We start from the raw sequence: 20,766 nt of genomic DNA on the forward strand, positions 1-20,766 counted from the left end.
CGTCCCTTCGGAGGAGCAGAAAGGGGGCTGCTCCGGACAGGTTGGGCCAGAAGAGTCCGATTTAGAAGGCTCTGCAGCCCCCAGCCCCAAGCCAGACTAAGCCCAAGCGTCTCTAGCCCCTCCCGTCCCGGCGCCGGGAGCGGAGAACCCGACCCGTCCCCTCCACGTGCCAGCGGACCCGCCCCCGCCCTGGCCCGGGGCCCCCCTCTCAGTCCCGGGCCTCCCCGGGATGGGGACGCGGGCTCGCGCTTTCCAAGCGCCCCCTGCCGCCTCTTCTGGAGCCCCAGCGCAGACCCCAGCCCGGCTTGGGCGGCCCCTCCGGCTAGGCCGGCGGGCGGAGCAGCACAGAGGGCACCGCCCTCGGCCCGCCCGCCTAGGAGGGGACGCGAGCCAGAGGCTGCGCCAGCGGCGCCCGCCCGGGGCCCGCCGCACTCTGCACTCGGCCGCCGGGGCTGCGGGGACCGGACGGCTGCCGGCTCGGACTCTGCGGGCCGGGAGCTGTGTCCAGGACAGAGCCGGAGCCGCAGAGGGAGGCGAGAGGGCAGTGCGCGGAGATGGCGGCCGCGGCGGCCACGGCGGCGGCGGAGGAAGGGATGGAACCTCGGGCGCTGCAGTACGAGCAGACGCTGGTAAGTGAAGCCGAGCGGAGCTCTGAGGGAGTGTGCTCCGAGACCGCTGCTCCAGGTTACCTAGGAAGTGCGAGGACCAGGGGCTTAACCTCACCCTGCCCCAGCCTTTTAATCTGGGGAAACTGAGGCTCGGGAGTCTGAGAGGCTGCAGGGCGGAAGGGATGGAAAGCTGCATGCTGGTTTCTGGCTTAGGCTGGGGTCCTGCAGAGGACAAGGACACCAGGTGCTTGTCCCAGGTGTCCTTCCCTTCACTCCCCATAACACACGTTTTCTTTGCTCCTCCCCCTCACCACCTAGGCCCGTCTCAGCACCCCACTACCCCTCCCCAGCACCACTGACACCATTGAACTTTCTCCACACTCCTATGTCCACCATCCAAGACATTCCCTGTGTCCCTGCCATGTGCGTGGCACTGTGCTACGCATAGAATCAAGAGTGTAGAAAGATGATCAGATCCAAACCCAGCCCCAGCCCCCATCTCTGGGGGCTCAACACCCACTGTTGGCAGGAACTCCTCAGTTGATTCTCTGAAAAAAAGTGGCCTGCCATCCTGGGTGGCAGGAGCTTTAGGGAGAATGGGTCAAGCAGGAATGGGTGTGGGGATTGGGACCTTTGTCCATCCAGCTCTCACCTACTCCAGGGGTGTCCCTTGACCTCATTAGAAGCAGGGGTCCTGGGCTCTGAGCTGATTCATGGCCCACACTGTTACTTAGTGTTTGAGAAGTCATTTGACTCTTCTGTGTCACCGAAGTGAAGGACCCAAGCCCTAGGGAAAGGAATGGGTTCATGGCTCCTTTTTACCAGCTTGAGCTGGAATTTGCCCAGGAAGGTGGCAGGGAGGGAACCTCTCCAAGAGGAGAGGGCCTGGGCTGTAACTGAGCCAGGGAGGTGCCCAGTTACAAGAAAGTGACTGGGTGAAACAGGATGACAGGGAGAGGTGGCAGGGTAGGGGTGGAGCAAGGGTAAAGGGGCAAGCCCTTGGGATAGGGTGGGAGATGTCTGTCGGTCTGCACAGGCCAGGGATAGGGACATTGGTTGAGGAAGCCTGACACCTGGCCTGTGAAATGGTGCCTCTGTTGCACCAGCCACCTCTCCATCTCCTTCCCTTCTGCCTCTGTCCCTGGAATGAGCTCTCAGGGTCAAGCTCTGTCCCAGACACTCTCTGCTCCAGCCTCTCCCCGCTCCTTTCTATCCCTTTGTCTTTCTCTCACAGCTCTCACCTCCCCCTCCTATGCTGTGTCTACCTCTTTATACTCTACTCTCTTTTCTTTTCTTCCTCCCTACTTCTTTCCCTCTCATGTCTTTCTTTCCCTCCTCTATCCCTTCCCCTCACCTCTTTTCCCCTTTCTCCTCTGTCTGGTTTCGTCTCTTCTCTGTGCTTCTCCCTTTCCTCACTCTCTATCTCTCACCCTCTCTCTGTCTGTATCCTTCCCTCCCTCCCCCCCAACCCAGCCCCAACAGGAGCCCTTTGTGTCCCGAAGCTCTGCGGGTGGCAGCCGGAATCTACTCCTCCCCGCCCCCCAACACACGCCCAGCTTGGCAGGTCTAGCCATGGCTGGGGCAGGCGACTTTCCCTTCCCATCACCCCAGCATCCACAGTCACAGTCCAGCCATCCGCAGCCTCTGCTGTCCCCCAGCCCGCCACTGGGCTCACGGCAGCTCCAGAGTGGGGCTGAGGCCACTAGGCCACTAAGCACTCTTCACCCAACAGAAGAGGCTTTCCGCTCCCAGCTGGGCTGGCAGGCTAGTGGGGGTGGCAGTGGAAAATGGGGACAAGGGGATTAGGGTGGGTGGGAGGGGTGCAGCTGAGTTGGTCACAGGCCAGAGGCCCAGCAGGAACGTGATAAGGATTGGGGCAGCGCCTGCTGCTAGGCCCAACTCAGCTGCCCCCAGCTCCAGGAGGCTCTTATTGTTGCCCACATGCCCTTGACCATCCTTTATTCTCTGACCCTCCCTCCTCCCACTTCCAGACTGTGGCTTAGGTTTTTTCATCTTTTCCTTCTCTGGGCCTTCCCTGCCACTCCTCCTCAGTGCCTACGCCCCAGGCCTGTGAGAAGAGGACCGATTATTCTGCCACCCCCAGAGCTGTGTCCCTGTACCTTGGCTGTTCCATCATTCTGGCCAGGACAGCCTCCACAGTCTACAATGTGCATTATTCCCACACCCCAAGCAAGAGTGGGAACTGTGGCTCCAAGAGGGGGTATACAATGTGGTCCTCTGGGAGAAGGGGAGTCGAGGCCCCAGGAGCCCTCCGTGTACCCCCACTCAGCCCACAACCACTAATGTCCCCATCTTCCCTGTTGTTCCAGATGTATGGCCGGTATACTCAGGACCTTGGGGCCTTTGCCAAAGAGGAAGCTGCTCGGATTCGCCTTGGAGGACCTGAGCCCTGGAGGGGTCCCCCTTCCCCTCGGGCTCCCCCAGAGCTCTTGGAATATGGACAGAGCCGTTGTGCCCGATGCCGCAGTGAGAACTGGGTTGGGGCAGGGGACCTGTGCTGCGCTGAGGGGCACAGAGGCCATTTAGAGCTGCCGATGGGAGAGAGGGGTGGCTGGTAACGGGTAGGAGCACTTTGGTGCCAACCTCCCCATTCTTCCCTTCCCTGCACCCAGTCTGTTCTGTACACTGCCACAAGTTCCTCGTGTCCAGGGTTGGTGAAGACTGGATCTTCCTGGTCCTGCTGGGGCTCCTCATGGCATTGGTCAGCTGGGCCATGGACTATGCCATTGCTGCCTGTTTGCAGGGTGAGGGCAAGAGCAGAGCTGGCAGGGGGAGGGCTGGGGAGAACCAACCTGCTTCCTCCATGCCACACTTGTCCAGTCATCATGGCTACTTGGCCACTAACCACGTTCCCCTGCAAGTCCGACTGTCCATATCAGGCATAATTGCTGCCACTCCCATAGGCCACAATTTCTTGCCTCCCCTCTCCACTGACCCTTTTACCTAAAGTGGTCTTTGTCCCAATGAATGCCCTCTAGGGCCCCTTCCCTTCCTTCTGTGCCCAGGCTCTGTCAGGTCTTCCCTGGGACAAGCTGTCACATCAGTATGTCCCAGTGGCCAGGCAGGGAGTTGGTGTGTGTATCAGGGGTCCATCAGCATGTCCTCTTCCCACAGCTCAGCAGTGGATGTCCCAGGGCTTGAACACCAGCATCTTGCTCCAGTACCTGGCCTGGGTCACCTACCCTGTCGTCCTCATCACTTTCTCAGCCGGATTCACACAGATCCTGGCCCCTCAGGCTGTTGGTACAATAGGAGAAAAGGGGAGGGCAGGGGGTGGGCTTCCTGAAATGGACACATCAAATGACTCTCCTGGGACTGTACCCTCTCCAGGGTCTGGCATCCCTGAGATGAAGACCATCTTGCGGGGAGTGGTGCTGAAAGAATACCTCACCCTCAAGACCTTTGTAGCTAAGGTCATCGGACTCACCTGTGCCCTGGGCAGCGGGATGCCACTTGGCAAAGAGGTAACTTCAGGTTGGGGAATGAAGGAGGAGGAAGAGGCCAGGCCAAGGTCAGGACAGGTCCCTTCCCCACTCACCACCTGCCTCCACCCCCAGGGCCCTTTTGTGCACATTGCAAGCATGTGCGCCGCCCTTCTCAGCAAGTTCCTCTCCCTCTTTGGGGGTATCTATGAGGTAAGGGGCACCCTAGGGAGGGGGAGGTATGGGCTGCTGAGCTCACGGCTGACACCCCCTTGCCACCACTCTTGCCAGAATGAATCCCGGAACACAGAGATGCTGGCTGCTGCCTGTGCCGTGGGAGTGGGCTGCTGCTTTGCGGCACCTATCGGAGGTAGGCAGGGCTCCTCAGTCAGTCCAGCCCCCAGCCCTGCCCTCGGCCTCTCCTCCTTTGCCCCACTCATCTGGGTCCTTAGGCCTCAGGTGGCGTTCTCCCCGGCCCCCTCACAGGCGTGCTCTTCAGCATCGAGGTCACCTCCACCTTCTTCGCTGTGCGGAACTATTGGCGGGGATTCTTCGCTGCCACTTTCAGTGCTTTCATCTTCCGGGTCCTGGCAGTCTGGAACCGTGATGAAGGTGGGGTCACCGAAGGTATGAGGGGAGCCTAAGATGCTTCAGTCAGGGGCCCATGAGGCTAGACCTGCCTCTCTCTGCTACTCTTCCCTTCAGAGACCATTACTGCGCTCTTCAAAACCCGATTCCGGCTCGACTTCCCCTTTGACCTGCAGGAACTGCCAGCCTTTGCTGTTATTGGGTGAGGTGGGGGTGTGGGAGAGGAGGGAGGTTTCCACAAGAAGACTCCCTTCACCCTGCCGCCTCTTCCTTCTCCAGCATTGCTAGCGGCTTTGGGGGAGCCCTCTTTGTCTACCTGAACCGGAAGATTGTCCAGGTGATGCGGAAGCAGAAAACCATCAATCGCTTCCTCATGAGGAAGTGAGTTGACTCTAGGCTCCTCTGCAGGCTGCTCTGGGTTGTATGAGGGCCACAGTGGGCCAGGAGACAGTGACAGAAGAGGTACCGGCCCAGTCAAAAACAGACACTCCGCTGGAAAAGCAGCCAATGGTGTTTTCCAGGCTGACTGAACATTTTGATGTTTATATTACTTCAAAATTGGCACTTTTGAAGTTTTAGTCAGTGGCAGAGGGTATTTGGGATCAAAGACTGAGGCTTCCTCAGGTCCTCTGGCATGGCCCAGATAGTAATGCTCCCTGGAGAGTGTTTGTTTGAGCCTCAGTTTCCCTGTGTCCTGGGGGGATGAATGAGATTTTTTTTTTTTTTTTGAGACAGAGTCTCGTTGCCTGGGCTAGAGTGCCGTGAAGTAATCCTAGCTCACAGCAACCTCAAACTCCTGGGCTCAAGCGATCCTCCTGCCTCAGCCTCCTGAGTAGCTGGGACTACAGGCATGCGCCACCATGCCCGGCTAATTTTTTCTATTTTTTAGTTGTCCGATTAATTTCTTTCTATTTTTAGTAGAGACGGGGTCTCGCTCTTGCTCAGGCTGGTCTTGAACTCCTGAGCTCAAACGATCCGCCCGCCTCAGCCTCCCAGAGTGCTAGGATTACAGGTGTGAGCCACCGCGCCTGGCCTTGAATAAGATTTTTTTAGGCCAGGCACAGTGGCTCATGCCTGTAATCCTAACACTTTGGGAGGCTGAAGTGAGAGGATCACTTGAGCCCGGGAGTTTGAGACCAGACTGGGCAATAGCAAGACTCTGTCTCTCCACAAAATTTTTTAATTGGTGGTGGTACATGCCTGTAGTCTCAGCTACTTGGGAGGCTGAGGCAAGAGGATTGCTTGAGCCTAGGAATTGGAGGCTACATTGAGCTATGATGATGCTAGTGCACTTTAGCCTGGGCAACAGAGTGAGACTCTGTCCCAAAAAAAAAAAAAAAAAAAGATTTTTTTTTATCTCCAGAGTACAGCTCTCTCAGTATAAGTCTAAGGACTGGGAATGGGGAGGCCTGAGGTGGGACTTTCATCAGGACTGACGTCCTTCAGAGAGAGGGCAGCCAACTGAACCTGCTCCCTGCAGCACCTCTGGTCAACTTCCTGAGTGACCACAGCTTCCCCCAACACTGACCTTCACTCTAAGTCACCACAGAGAAACAGAGAGAGGCAGAAACTTCTCTCTACCCTCACACAATACACCATTTAGCTGGGGCCTCTGAGGGCAGAGGGTGGAGTTACAGCTCAGTAATGTCCAAGACAGGGCTGAGGGGATGGACTCTCTGCTGCTGCTACCCACTTACAGAGTCAGGGGCCAACAGAAAGGCCATTGGGTCAGACCCCCAGTTCTTATAATAACCCTGGTCTAGCACCACCCTCGGGGCTATCGTACGTATCATCCGTGGCAAAGGGGACCTTCTCTCAGGACTGTGTGCTTTCATGGAAGAGGCTCTGCTCTGACCTCAGCCCTGAGGTATGTGAGGGCACCCAGCCCACCACCACCCATGTCTGATGCTATCAAACCTACATCTCTAGACGCCTGCTCTTCCCGGCTCTGGTGACCCTGCTCATCTCCACTCTGACCTTCCCCCCTGGCTTTGGACAGTTCATGGCTGGACAGGTAACTGTAAGCAGAGGAGAAACTTGTGCCTTCCCTTGGGACGCATTCCTTCAAAAGTCAGCAGCCCCAGCATGACTACAGGGTCCCTTGTTCTCCGTGGATTCCTGTGGACCCCCTCCCTTCACTCTGCCTGTTGCCTAGCCTGAAGCACCCTGCTCTCCTTAGCTCTCACAGAAAGAGACATTGGTCACCCTGTTTGACAACCGGACGTGGGTTCGCCAGGGCTTGGTGGAGGAGCTAGAACCTCCCAGCACCTCACAGGCCTGGAGCCCACCACGCGCCAACGTCTTCCTCACCCTGGTTATCTTCATTCTCATGAAGGTGGGGCTCCTTGCATATTGATCACTATGTTTACATGGACTTACTAGGTGCCGGGCCCTGTTCTGAGCACTTGCCATATAGTACTAACTTCTCTAAGCCTCACAACACCACCACGAGAAAGGTACTATGATTATTCCTGTTTTAAAGATGAGGAGTTTCAAATGTGCTTTCTGATGGAAAAAGAGAGAAAAAAATAAATAAATAAAGATGAGAAATGGAAACACAAAGAGGTAAAGTAATTGGTACAAAGGCACATTGCTAGATGGCAGAACTTGACTTGAACCCAAGCCATCTGGTTCCCAATTCTGTCCCCTTCCCTTCACCTGTGGGGATTCTGTGCCTGCCTGATGAGCAAGGTAGCCTCCTCTGGGCAGAGCGGGGGCTGCCTGGGACCAGTGATGCCTCTGCCTGTTTGAACCACCTCCTTCCTGCAGTTCTGGATGTCTGCACTGGCCACCACCATCCCAGTGCCCTGCGGGGCCTTCATGCCTGTCTTTGTCATTGGTGAGTTCTGAGCTGCCTGCTCTCCCATCCTGTATCTTCCCCACCCTCTGGCCACCCGCCTGGTCCATCCTCTCTGCCCAGGAGAGGGTTTTGGTCCAGCCCCAGCCTGAACCCAACCCCCGAGGGCCTGTCCCTTGCATTGAATGACCCGCTGGCCCCTCCCCCACCCTCTGACCCTCTCTCTTCCTAGTGCCCCCACCCTCCCCCTCCACTACCTCTTTCTCTTCCCACCCCCTCCCTGAAGGAGCGGCATTTGGGCGTCTGGTGGGTGAAAGCATGGCCGCCTGGTTCCCAGATGGGATTCACACGGACAGCAGCACCTACCGGATTGTGCCTGGGGGCTACGCAGTGGTTGGTGAGTGCCCCAGGTCTGCATCTGCCTTGTAAAGACCCCTGGCTCTGGCCATAGGGTCTGAGACTCTAGTGCCCCCTGCTGGCAAAAACTGGGTTTCCCTCAGATGCAGAGACCGAGTCCTCAGGACTGCTGGGCAGCCCTGAGGGACCCCCCACAGCTCAGACCCCCCTCTTCTGGGGCCTGAGCACCCTGAGGAGACTGAGGGTAGCTGTCCCCAGGGGCGGCTGCACTGGCAGGAGCAGTGACACACACAGTGTCCACGGCCGTGATCGTGTTCGAGCTCACAGGCCAGATCGCCCACATCCTGCCTGTCATGATCGCCGTCATCCTGGCCAACGCCGTCGCCCAAAGCCTGCAGCCCTCACTCTATGACAGCATCATCAGAATCAAGAAACTGCCCTATCTGCCTGAGCTGGGCTGGGGCCGCCACCAGTACGGAGGGCCGGGTGCCAGGGGGGTGTGGGTGAGGGGCAGAAGGCATCTTAAGATCTTGCTCCCTTCTGGTCAGAGCCACTCTTGTCCACACCCTGGAGGCACTGTAGCTGGCCCCAACTGTTTGAAAAGAAAGGCAGGGAGCACTCCTGGACTCTCCGCCCCTAGCCCATCGCCACAGGCTCTGGGATGATAGTGTTCTGGGCTTCTCTGCCTATGCTGACTACAAACCAAGTGCCCCTCTCCGCCCTCAGGCAGTACCGGGTGCGAGTGGAGGACATCATGGTGCGGGATGTTCCCCACGTGGCCCTCAGCTGCACCTTCCGGGACCTGCGTCTGGCACTGCACAGGACCAAGGGCCGCATGCTGGCCCTAGTGGAGTCCCCTGGTAAGGCCAGGAGGGACCCCAGGTGCTAGGGTTATCTCTCAGGGTCGCAGCTCAGGAGAGGGGAAGGAGCTCGAAGGTTTCCCTCTGGCGTGTGGTGTCTGAAGCCCCACTCTAGGTGTAAGAGAAGGCTGGAGGGAGCAGGGGAAGCGGGGCTCACCCCCAGTTCCTGCGCCCTCTCACCTGTTCTATCCAGAGTCCATGATTCTGCTGGGCTCCATCGAGCGCTCACAGGTGGTGGCGTTGCTGGGGGCCCAGCTGAGTCCGGCCCGCCGGCGGCAGTACATGCAGGAGCGTAGAGCCTCCCAGACCTCTCCACCAGCCGATCAGGAGAGTCCCCCCAGCCCCGAGACTTCTGTCCGCTTCCAGGTAAGGGGAAAAGCCACACAGACTTTTTTTTTTTCCGTTTTTTTGATTTTCACTGCAGGTGTGATGAATGATACACAGACTTTTTAAGTGGCACTGTATAGACTGATTGGGAGGGCAAAACAGAGGGTGATCCGAGGCCTCACCAGCCCCTTCCTGCCCATGCAGATGAACACAGAAGACTCAGGCTTCCCTGCAACCCGGGAGGAGACTCACAAGCCCCTAAAGCCTGCTCTCAAGAGGGGGCCCAGCATCACCATGAACCTTGGGGAGAGTCCCACAGGTAAGCCCATCTCTCTACCCACAGAGCCTGAGCTGAGCCACTGAGATCCGTTGGGGCCCCTCCCCAGCCCTTCTGTGGGAATACATCCCAGCTGGGAGAGGCTGCCCAGATGGGCCAGGGGTAGAACTAGGACGCCTCTCCCCTTGCCTTCCCGGTCCTGTCCCCCAAAAATGACATTGCCCCTGAGGCCTTGTGTTTGGGAACACAGGGAATGTGGAGTCAGCAGGCATTGCCCTCAGGAGCCTCTTCTGTGGCAGTCCACCTCGTGAGGCTGCTTCAGAGGTGAGTGGCTGGAGCCTCTCCTCCCAGCTTGCTTTTTCTCCAGCTCCCTCTCTGACACTGAGACCACTTCTCTATCAACCCTGCAGTGCCTGCCTCCATTCTCCCTGCCCTTCTGCCCTCCTAGCTGTCAGTTCTGGCCTGCAATGTGCCCTTCCTCCTGGGCTCCACCGCTTTCCCTCACCTCCCCCTCCCTATAACCTCAACTGCTGTTGTTTCTGGTTTGGCTCTGACAAAATTGGAGAAGTTGGAATCCTGTGACAAGCGCAAGCTGAAGCGGGTCCGAATCTCCCTGGCGGTAAGTGCACCCTCTCTTCCTGCAGTTCAGGAGCACTGGACAGGGAGGGCCAGGGTCTAGTCTGGGTAAACCTCCTCAGAGCCAGGAGTACACCCCCCTCCCCCCAGCCCCTCACTGCCAACCTCCCTTCCTCTCTCCTACTCTCCTAGAGCAACTCGGACCTGGAAGGCGAGATGAGCCCTGAGGAGGTAAGGTGCCAGTGGACTCTGGACCCTATTTCTTCCTGTGTGCATTCAGTCATCATCTTGGCTGCTGTGCCCATGGGAGGGACCATGGGGTAGGAAGAAGGGCAGGCCAGCTTCCAGGGAGGTGAGGTCAGCTATGCGCACCATCTCCCTAAGCCTCCCAGTCTCTTCCCTCAGATTCTGGAGTGGGAGGAGCAGCAACTAGATGAACCTGTCAACTTCAGTGACTGCAAAATTGATCCTGCTCCATTCCAGCTGGTGGAGCGGACATCTTTGCACAAGGTAGGGCCAGCAGGTCACCAAGGGCTGGCCTGGGCTCTCAGGAGGACAGGGTGGGGATCTAGGACCGCCCCCACATGCAAGTTTGGACTCAGGCCAGTGGGGAAGGAAGGAGGAAAAGAGAGTGGGCTCTGTGCTGGTATGTTTTCCAGCTGTATTGCTGCTTTGGACGATGGGAGGCTGGGAGCCTGGACCCCTTAGCCTCCTCCTGCTCTATGGTGGAGCCAGGCATCAGTTTTCTTCTACTCAGCCTTGCCCCCGGGGAACTCTGGACCAAAGAAGCAACAAAGACTGGGCTGGAGCTGGGTGGAAGCCAGAAGGCCAGGTCAGGGTCAGAGCTAGGTAGGAGGCTGCCAGAGCCCAACAAGGCTGATACACCATGCTGAAAACAATGGGTGAGAAACAGGCAGGATAAGAAAATCTAATAAAAAACTAACAAACATCCAAGTAGGGGTGGGGAGACTGCAGAGAAGAGATAAACAAAGATGAGAGACACCCAGTGGGGGGCTTGGAATGTCAGACCCCAGAAGTCTGACTTAATGTGGGCCAAAGGAAGACTGGTAAGGACACAAGAAGACAGCTCAGCAGAAGGGCAAAGCGGCCTGCAGAAACGGGGAGAGGAATTGAACACAGACTCGCTGGTGGTGAGTGAGGTGGACACCAAGCGAAGGCAGGGGCTCCTGAGCAGAGAGCAGCCCACATCACCGGGCACCTTCAGGCTTCCAAGTGAAGTGGGGGAGTGCAGGCACACCCAGCAGGCTTCGAGGACAGCTCCTGGGACCAGCAAAAGCCAAGGGGTGTTTTAGCTAAATTTTTGACAGACTTAATATGCAAGCCTCGAGGCATTGGGGGGCATGGGGGGAAGAGATAGACAGACGGTGAATACTCCCAAGTCCTGCAGTTGGTGGCTAGCTTAGACACAAGCTATGCTAAGAGCCAGCATGGCACAGACAAGCAGAGGCCAAGGCAGGAAGGACAGGGGACAAAAGAGAAACAAAAAAACAAAAGGTAATAAAGCCTTTAGGTGAGTGGGTTACTGCAGTGAAGTTGCAAGATAAAAGGAGAGATGCCTGAAAATAATACATAGTGTTTTATTTAAAGCCTTTCTTCCTAAGACTTCTAAAGCTTTTCCACAGTGATTGTACTTAATCTGCAAACATCCATCATGATAATGATAATAATGCTGACATAGCACTTGCCATGTGCCAAACACTGTTGCTAAACTCTTCACGTCTAACATAATCCTCACAACCACGCTATAAGATAGATATTGTGATATTCCAGTTTTTACAGATGAGGAACTTAGATTCAAGAGGGTGGTTAAGCAAGTGGCCCAAGGTCACACAGCCAATAAGAAGCAGAACTGGGCCTGGAATCCAAGATGATCTGCCTTAAAAGCCTATGGCTTTAACCATTTTAATACATAGGGAAACTGAGGCATGCATCGAGGAGGTCATTTGCCCGAGTTAGTCTAGCAGAGTCAGGCCCAGAGCCCAGATTTCCTGGCCCTGCTCCCAGGATTCTTTCAGAAGGCCATGTTGTCCCTCTCCATGTCTGTTCACTGTTCCCAAGCCCAGGAAATGCAGGGCCCTCCAATGGGCTCCCTGATGTCTAATTAAATTAAAATGAGAAAGAACAAAGTAGGTGTTTGTTACAAACTTAAAAATCAGAAGAAGAGACAAAGCCTTTGAGAGAAACAACTTAGTAAAAATACAAAGAACTGTAAGTGATAAGAACATAAAAGATTAGAATTCAAAATGTCCTTGCAGGCCTGAGGAATCAACAAGTAGTAGCCCAACTAAGTTCAGGAGGGAAACATTCAGATAGAATACACTGGGGACTATTTAAGAGCTCATGCAGCTGGAGATCACTGTACCAGCTAAGTACCTCATTCATTCAGAGGCCACCTATGGAGAAGCAGTGGGAGAGGCAGGGGAGGCCAGAGTGTCAATGCTAGGGCCAGACTGGCTGAGCCCACATCCGCACTCTGCCCTGTGCTAGCCGGCTGTGTGACCTTGGCAAATTTCTTAGTCTCTCTGTGCTTCATTTTCCTTATCTGTCAAATGGGGATCATACTTCATTGGGTTTTCTGAGAAATAAAGGACTTGAAACATGTGAAGCACTTGCAGTAGGACCTGGCACACAGTAAATCTTCAGTATATGTCAGGAATTGCTAATACTCCTACTTATACCGAGAGATGAACTTTAAAGATAGTGTGATGAGGGAAGAGCTAAAGTGTGGAAGAAATAGATGTTTTCAGAAAAAGATGAGTGATTATGTGAGGCTGGAAGCTGGGCTACATGGCAAAATCTGAGGCTTGGGAAGGGTCTCACAGGCCATTCTAGGAAGTCTAGGCTCTACTCAAGTTTGACCAAGTGCACAGGATGGCAGAGCCAAGATGGAGAGAAGAGAGGAAGAAAGCAAGAGAACTCATTAGGCTGTTGTGGCCCCAGTCCTGGTAAGGGTATTGAGGCTAGGAGTCAGGGAGAAGGGCCAGGAGGTTTGGGAAGTAGATTGGTATGGCTTGGTGACTGCCAGTGACAAGTGGTTTGCAAACCTGAAAGGCATAGAGCCTGCCAGAAGCTCACCTGATAAGGATTGCGGAGAAGAAAATTCAAGAGAACTATTTAATAGGCTCCTTGGGAGATGAGGGGATTATTTGACCATAAGAAGACAAGGCTAAGAGATTATTAAAACAACTAACCTTAAAATTAAAAGGTTTCCCTCTGAAGTCAGACAAATTAAAGCTAACTTATAGCATGTAGGATTCAAGTTAGATATAAGGAGGAACTTGCTAACCACAAGAGCTTATTCTAAGATTGAATTTCTTGCCCCTTTTTATAAGTACTGTCTTGCCTTGGATGGAGAAAGGAAAATTCTGAAAGTCCCTTCCTAAAGAATTCCAAATGTATAAGAAAACATTTAAAAAGTATTAAGACAACTTAAATGAGTTCTGAGTAATCAAGAAGCTGGGGCCGGGCGTGGTGGCTCACGCCTGTAATCCTAGCTCTCTGGGAGGCCAAGGCGGGTGGATCGCTCAAGGTCAGGAGTTCGAGACCAGCCTGAGCAAGAGCGAGACCCCGTCTCTACTAAAAATAGAAAGAAATTAACTGGACAACTAAAAATATATAAAAAAGATTAGCCGGGCATGGTGGCACATGCCAGTAGTCCCAGCTACTTGGGAGGCTGAGGCAGGAGGATGGCTTGAGCCCAGGAGTTTGAGGTTGCTGTGAGCTAGGCTGACGCCATGGCACTCTAGCCAGGGCAACAGAGCCAGACTCTGTCTCAAAAAAAAAAAAAAAAAGAAGCTGGGTTATTATTGCCCATCTTGATCCAAACATTAAGCCAAGAGGCTTACAAGTAACCTCAGAACAGTAAGATAAATGATAGCACAAAAATTCCAGGAACTGCTGAGTCAGGAGAGCATTTTTCAAGACATCTGGCCCAAGAAAATCTACTTACAGCACAAGGGGAACTAGCTGACAATTTCTGGTGATTTCTTGGTGACTACATTTGAAAGCTTGGGGGAGGGCCCAAAGCAAGAAAAACATGGGGAGCTGGGGATGACTGCTGTCCTCTTAGGCTACAAGCTGCATCTGAACAGGACCTAGGATGCTGCTTGGACCCCAGAAAAGGCAAACTGTGTGGAAGATGTAGTATGCTTCAGGCCAACACTGGGATATCAGAGCTGGTTATAGAGATACCAAAACTGGCCAGCCAGCTGTAATGGTAGGGCAAATGAGAAGCAGCAGAGAGAGGCACAGGATTCAGGGCCCAGTGCCCCTGTGGGGGGTGTGGGTGTATCCATGACTAAGACTAACACACCTCATCAGGACATGTGCATAAGAGGACTGGGGCTATGTTTCCTCCCTGTGTAGTATGCATGAAAAGTAGCCTGGGGCTGCACAACCACTCCTGATGGCCCACCCGGAACAAATCACTTTACTACTGAGCCTCACGCTGCTTCTGCTGTAAAATGAGTATAATACCTACTTCTCAGGACCGTACTGAAACTAAGCGATATGTAAGACCTAGCATGGAGCCTGGCCAGTCATTAGATTTTACATTTGAATGGTGCTTCTCTCCTGCATCCTCCTTGCTAACATGGGATTAAGAATCATCCCTGTCCGGTTTCTTCACCAATACAAGTAACATAAGGATTTCCATTATCAAGTTCTGAGGCCTTGGCACAGAAGCATTCGTAGTTATTATTTTCCCTCTAGCAGTCCTGTCCCCTTCCCCTCCATCTGTGGCATGGTTTCTGTTCCAGCCCCTGACCTTGTCCTTGGCCCCAGTGGCCTGTCATTTAGAGCCGTCCCCTCACATATCAGGTCCAAACTGTTTTCTCCCCACCCCCCACCCCCACAGACTCACACCATTTTCTCACTGCTGGGAGTGGACCATGCTTATGTCACCAGTATTGGCAGACTCATTGGAATCGTTACCCTAAAGGAGGTGAGATAATGGCCACCGAAGCCACTTCCACTTCAAAAAAAGGCATGGAAGCTTATGTCAAGCTTACATGGGGGAAGTGCTGGGGAGGAGTCTGAGCAGGGAGCTCTGAGTCCAGACATCTGACCCTATCACCTTTCCAGCTCCGGAAGGCCATCGAGGGCTCTGTCACAGCACAGGGCGTGAAAGTCCGGCCACCCCTTGCAAGCTTCCGAGACAGTGCCACCAGCAGCAGTGACACAGAGACCACCGAGGTGCATGCACTCTGGGGACCCCGCTCCCGCCACGGCCTCCCTCGGGAGGGCAGCCCTTCTGACAGCGATGACAAGTGCCAATGAATCCCTCAATGGGTGACCTAGGATGGTGATAGCCATGCCTGTCAGTCCAGATCCTGCAACTCTCATATTCCTTTTGCCTTGGGAAGACAGGAGGCAGCTGCAGCCAGAGGCTGGAGCCCCAGCCCCCCTTCCAGACCTGGGGTGCTAGCTTCTCCCATTCATCCTACCTGGAATCTGACCCAGTGCCCACCTGCAGCAAGTTTTCCAAGGGCAGGAAAATTGGCACTGCTCTGGCAGGATGGGGGTGGGCCCCTGTTTCCCCTTTGAGGGGAAGGGGGTAGAACTAAGATGGGTTTATACTGGAACCTCCAATGACCAGATGTATATAGAGATTTACAAAGATTTTTATATTAATTTAATAAAACAAATTCTTAAATAGAACAAAATAAACACCTAATGAGCCACTTAATATATAGAATACTTGTGGCCACTGGCTCTTGTTCTTACCTTGGGCCCTCTTACCTGCCAAAGCCTACAAGGCCCCTAATTGTGCAGCCACCCACCCTCCCCACAGCCATAAAAATCTAGAGTCCAGTGTCCTTGGAATGCCAGTGACCTCCACTGCATGGTCATTAATACCTGGGCTGGGGCCGGGGGCTCCCAGTACTGTAGCTTTGGCCTTTCATTCAGCCAAGAAAGGCACTACCCTCTTTCCTCCCCAAGGGGAGATAGTCCCTCATGACTGTCACTCATTGGCACAATTCCTGTCCCTAGAAGGCATCAGCTGACAACTGCCCGGCCGCCCCTGTAGCCCCCTTATGGGCCTCGCTGGAAGAACATTGAAGTCACAGCTCTGTAGCAACCAGAGCCATCCTTTCTTCTACCTCCACCCTAAAGAGAACTGCATGAGTGGGGCAGTCTAGCTGGCTGTGAGCCTCCAGGACACTGCCCACATGTCTTGGGAAGGGCTGGGAAAGGGTCCAGGCCCCATCGGGGTCATGAAAAGGGTGAAGGGTACATGATTTCATCATTCCAAAGCCTCCCAGAGAAGATCCGACTGAAAGAACAGACCAAAAACCCTCTGTCTTTAGGAAAAAAGAAGATTTAGAGACGATGGAGAGGTGAAGCACAGCATGAGCCCAGCTGGGCGAGGGCCTTGGGAGATGGCTCGATCATAGGTGGGGAGGGCAGGAGCCAGCCCCCCCGGGTGGGGGTGATTCTGTCAAGCACTGCACGTGGACTCAGAGGTGAGGAGAAAAGCAGGGAAGAGAGAGGCATGGGGAGGGTGGAGAGGTGGCCAGGCCCCCTCCCACTGCACCCTCACACAGCCCAGTCATAAGAACCCCCTCAGGGGTTCACATCATCCGAGGAGGAAACGTGTGTGGAGTTTTTGATTTAAGAACATGAATATCACCATCTGCCACAGCTGTAGCCATGCCCCAGGGGCCCCGGGCAACCCCCGGCAAACCCCAGAAGTGGGGGCAGGACATGCGCCCCCAGCCCAGCCCCTGCCTCCTCTCCAAACACTTTCATGCAAAACACACAATGGAGAAGTGAGTGCCCCCAGGAGCCCTCTAGGCTGCGGAGCTCTGCTGGGAGCCTCAAGCCCACGCTTGGGCACGGAGGCTCTGCCCCTAGCAGTAGCCAGGGGACACATGCCACCACCAGGCATGATTTGAGTCACTGTTCCTCTGGCTCTGCCTCATCCTCATCTAAGGACACCACCCCAGAAGAGGCCACGTCAGAGGCTTGCCGCTGCCGTTCCCAGCTGCCCACTGGTGGTGGGCAGAGTGGCTGGCAGTCCTTGCAGGGGGCTGGCTCCTCCTCAGCGGGAGAAAGGCAGGACTCCGTGAGGGGTGAGTTGTAGAGCGAGTCCTGGGCCTCCAATGGGCCCAGGCTGCGGAAGGCACTTTCCCGGCTGGGGGGCAGTTTGGCAAGAAGCAGCTCATCGCCCAGCAGCTGGGAGGCCAGACGGGCTGGAGAGCCCAGCAACCCATCCTCCAGGCTGCAAAGACTAGAGCACAGGGTGTCAGGGGACACGGTTTGCGAGCAGTCGCTCTCAGGCTCCACAGAACCCTGGCGCACAGGCCGGGAGAATCGGCGGCTGGTGAAGAGGTCCTGGAGGTGGGGCCCCAGGGGCAGCTGCCCAGCCATGTCTGTAAGAGGGAGAGAAAAGAAGACAGCCTTGCTGGCCCCATTTCAATTGGCCAACATGGAAGCCACATTCCCCCCACTCACCCACTCTATTCCTGGCAGAGCTTGGAGGGTGATGGATAGGAGTTGGGCAACCTTGGGCAAGTCACAACTTTCTGAGGCCTCAGTTTCCTTAACAGTGAGTTGGAGATTCTAATAATACCTACCTACCTTATGGGGTTGTTGAGAAATCAAGAACCTGACATACAGTAAGCAAGCAATAAATGCAGGGCCACCACATATGATCATACAGGTGGTTCACTGCACAAGGGGAGCCTGGCTAAGGCAGTGAGGGAGGGCAAAATTCAGCCCACACTCTGCTCGCCAAGCAACAGGCCCTGGCATTCCCCCAGAGAAAGGAGTACCTATTTCTTTGTTTAATTTAAAATTTTTTTCATAAAACATTTTTAGGGCTAGTTGGTTCGGCAGGTGAGTTGTTACACACTCCTTAAGGAGTACCTTCTTCTAATTTGCACAAAGATTCCACATGGGCTAGTAGCAGCCTTGGATAAATGTTAGTTATTATCATTATCCCACGGGGTCAAAGAAGGCCTAGAACGCAAACAAACAAAAATGCTTGTGGTTTAGGGTTCCATCTTGGCTTTGGGCATTCAAATCAGTCCCCTTTGGACCACAGCAGAAGTCTCCAACATGCTCTAATGTATTGCCTGCCTTGGAGAACTTGTTAATTAGCTAGAGGGGTGGGGGCTGGTAGAGGCAATCTTCAAAGCAAAGGAGGGGCAGCCTGTGAGCCCAGAAGCTACAGAGAAAGTCAGCCATGTGGTCCCAGGAACTGGAGATGAAAGGAGGACTGGGCACAGCTGCACAGCCCCGCAGGGCCCTCTCTGCAAGCACTGGCCCAGAGAAAGGCGCACAGGCTGGAATGCAAGAATGCTGAGTTGGAGCCAGAGTGGCCCTGTGGGTGTTCCAGGCCCAGCATGCCTTCCTGTTTACCTGGAGCCGCAGCCCCATGAGGTGCTGTGCTGCAGCTCATCTGTCCCACCACAGCCAGCCAGAAAGCTGCCTTGGAGAGGAAAAGGCAAGGGCACTGCACACCCTCCCAGAGATGTGGCTGCACAGAAGGCATCACTGAGGTCTCTGGGGTTTTGTTTGCTTTCGGGGGGCACTGCAAGGACCAACTGCACAGACAGGCAGAGAAGGCTCAGTACCTGTAGGAAAGGAACTACTCCATTTCTAACTGTTGATTTCCCACCCATGAGTGTGGACAGCCCTCCTGACCCTGGAGTGCAAGGACTGCCTGGACAGCAGTGCAAGGACTGCTCCTCTCCCTTCCCCTGCAGGCTGAGGGTGTTCTGGGTATGGTTCTGAATGACACAGGCCTATCAGGCAGGCCTACCACAGCTGGCAGTTCTAGCATGGGATGTCCCTCACCTGTGTCAGCTCCCCCAGCAAAGTCTTCATCATAGGACTCATCAGTGGAGTCTTCACCATCCACCGAAGACCATGCCCGGAGCTTGGCTTCTGCAATGGCAAACTGCTCAGCCACTCCTGTTGAGGGGACACAGAATTCATTAGTAGAGAAGGTGAGCTAAGACTAGGGTTCAGCTTGGAGAAAAAGAGACAGGAGTGTGGGAGGACTCCATCGCCAATGTGAGATCCAAGGAGATGAGAGAAAGCAGCTCTGTGACAAATGTATGGCTAATTCCCTTTCTGCTACCCACCTGCTGCAAAGCGAGCCTCTTGTTCACCCTCGCTGAGGTCTGAATAGGAGGAAAAGGCCGATTCCAGGGCAGCAGGAGAGTCACTCGGCTTGCTCCATCCCTTCCACTCGATGAGGTGAGCCACTCGGCCCTGGGCCATGGCGGTAGGCTTGGTCACGTGGTCCTTCACCACCTGGGAAATACCTGGAGGTAGGGGAGAATGGTAAGGGCATGGGCCACAGAGCACCTGGACAGAGAAGTGGAAGGGTGGCAGCAGTTAGGATCCACGTATACCTTTGTGTGGGAGAAAGGGCTGGGATTCATTCCAGAAAGGGAGGAAAAGGGAGATCCCAGCAAGTGCTTACAGGAAATAGTCCCAAAGGGACTATTCGAAAGGGAGGAGAAAGGACAAAGTAGCCAGAGGCATGGAAGGGGGCTGCATACCATGCAGGGAGGATCTGGCCAGTGCAGCAATCTCCTGAATGGTTAGGGCTCTCCGGGACTTGGGCAGCATCGCGACTGTGTCTCCAACATTCACCTTGGGTGATACCATTAGAAGGTCAGTGTCCCACTGACAGCAGTGATCTTCTCCCCAGCATGCCCATACCCCACCCAAGGCACTGGGGGCAATGCGAGCTGGGAAGAGATACCAGGGCAGCACATATGTCCCAGTGGCTGCTGGGACACATAAGAGGGTAAGAAGCTAGGACCAGCAAACTATGTCCTCCCTGGGAGCAGTGGAGATGCAGGCAGGCCCAGGAACAGAACTGTAGCTAACCCTCCACCTTCCCAGACCCCAGAGGGGAAAGAGGTGGGTCAAGAAGTGAAGAACTCAGGAGAGGGACCTCTGAGGAGAGGGAAGAGGAGGGAGGGAGAGGACTATAGCATCTAGGACTTCCTTAAGATCATCTCCTTTGCCCCTCTCCTCTCCTTTCCTCAGTCTTCAGATCCCATATTCCAGCTGTTCCCAGACTTCCTGCCAAAGCCACAAACTCAGCATGACCCAAATCAAACTCAACACCTTCTCCTCACATCTGGCCCTGCTTCCTGGGACATCCTTCCTTCCTCCGCATCAGCGCACCATTCTCCTATCTCATTGTCTCCTATCTCATTCTCCTATCTGTTGTTAAGACCTAGTGATTCCACCCCCACTCTGCCTCTGATATGACCCTCATCCTTTCTACTACTACTGCCACTAACCTTCAAGCCCTTCTGCCCCCTGCCCAGATTAGTACAAGTGGTATTTCCCCCAACCTCCCCCAATTCCATGCTATTCTCTCAGCCCACAATGGTGTGTGTGTGAACATTCCATCTCTTCCCCCCACGCTTCCCATGGCTGGCCTGCTCTTTCTCATCCTTCTGGTTTGGGCTGAAATATCACCTCCTCAGAGGAGCCTTCCTGGCCACTGCACCAGTGGCCATTCTCCCTCTGTAGTCTCTAACAAATTACTCTCCTCTACCAAGGTACCCCATTTGTGGCCCTTAATCACAGTGTGTAACTATGGTCTATTTGGAGTGTTTCCTGTTTCTTGTGGGTCTCCTCACTGGTGTTTAGCTCTCTGAGGAATTCAGTCTGTTTTGGTCACCACTGCGCCCCAGTGTTTAGCATAGTACCTAATACAGAGTCATCTCTCAAAATGCATACGTTGAATGCATAAGGTAAGGTATAAATGTAAACAATTTTCCTGGAGTACAAGTGGTCACAGCATGTCCCTATTTAAAATCCTTTCTGAGGCCAGGCGTGGTGGCTCACGCCTGTAATCCTAGCTCTCTGGGAGGCCGAGGTGGGCGGATTGTTTGAGCTCAGGAGTTCGAGATCAGCCTGAGCAAGAGCGAGACCC

At 54.5% G+C, this 20,766-nt stretch overlaps 2 protein-coding genes across 4 annotated transcripts in view; one reads left to right on the top strand and one right to left on the bottom strand.

The window, feature by feature from the left end:
* Positions 1 to 247: 247 nt before the first annotated feature.
* On the top strand, positions 248 to 15,549 carry CLCN2 (chloride channel, voltage-sensitive 2). 2 transcript variants are annotated; one of them, XM_012640916.1, is made up of 24 exons: positions 248 to 629; positions 2,939 to 3,095; positions 3,242 to 3,373; positions 3,744 to 3,872; positions 3,960 to 4,093; positions 4,187 to 4,264; positions 4,343 to 4,421; positions 4,538 to 4,663; positions 4,757 to 4,841; positions 4,919 to 5,020; positions 6,569 to 6,653; positions 6,819 to 6,974; positions 7,409 to 7,478; positions 7,723 to 7,833; positions 8,052 to 8,265; positions 8,520 to 8,653; positions 8,847 to 9,019; positions 9,185 to 9,299; positions 9,508 to 9,581; positions 9,823 to 9,876; positions 10,026 to 10,064; positions 10,239 to 10,343; positions 14,710 to 14,796; positions 14,937 to 15,549. In XM_012640916.1, the coding sequence occupies exons 1-24, from the start codon at positions 555 to 557 to the stop codon at positions 15,129 to 15,131; spliced, it is 2,709 nt and encodes a 902-aa protein (XP_012496370.1). In that variant the 5' UTR covers positions 248 to 554; the 3' UTR covers positions 15,132 to 15,549. The 2 variants fall into 2 exon arrangements, with proteins under 2 accessions (XP_012496370.1, XP_012496379.1); XM_012640925.1 differs by lacking the exon at positions 3,242 to 3,373 and having other exon boundaries at positions 389 to 629.
* The window catches only part of FAM131A (family with sequence similarity 131, member A), an 8,143-nt gene continuing 2,834 nt past the window's right edge, over positions 15,458 to 20,766 (bottom strand). For both annotated transcript variants that reach the window (XM_012640946.1, XM_012640939.1), the window contains exons 3-6: positions 19,370 to 19,463; positions 18,947 to 19,129; positions 18,657 to 18,773; positions 15,458 to 17,227 (exon numbers count right to left, since the gene is read on the bottom strand). In XM_012640946.1, the coding sequence (XP_012496400.1) occupies positions 16,752 to 17,227; positions 18,657 to 18,773; positions 18,947 to 19,129; positions 19,370 to 19,439 (846 nt within the window). In that variant the 5' untranslated portion in view covers positions 19,440 to 19,463 and the 3' untranslated portion in view covers positions 15,458 to 16,751. The remainder of the gene's footprint in view (positions 17,228 to 18,656; positions 18,774 to 18,946; positions 19,130 to 19,369; positions 19,464 to 20,766) is intronic.

The sequence above is a fragment of the Propithecus coquereli genome, unplaced genomic scaffold (genome assembly GCF_000956105.1).
Source record: "Propithecus coquereli isolate 6110/MARCELLA unplaced genomic scaffold, Pcoq_1.0 Scaffold10, whole genome shotgun sequence".
Classification (NCBI taxonomy): Eukaryota; Metazoa; Chordata; class Mammalia; order Primates; family Indriidae; genus Propithecus; species Propithecus coquereli.

Excerpts from the sequence above, each read along its gene's own strand:
- CLCN2 (XM_012640916.1), top strand. The coding sequence starts at position 555 with ATGGCGGCCGCGGCGGCCACGGCGGCGGCGGAGGAAGGGATGGAACCT. Across the intron at positions 8,266-8,519 it reads CTGGGCTGGGGCCGCCACCA|GCAGTACCGGGTGCGAGTGG; the intron begins GTACGGAGGGCC and ends CTCCGCCCTCAG. Across the intron at positions 9,582-9,822 it reads CTCGTGAGGCTGCTTCAGAG|AAGTTGGAATCCTGTGACAA; the intron begins GTGAGTGGCTGG and ends ACAAAATTGGAG.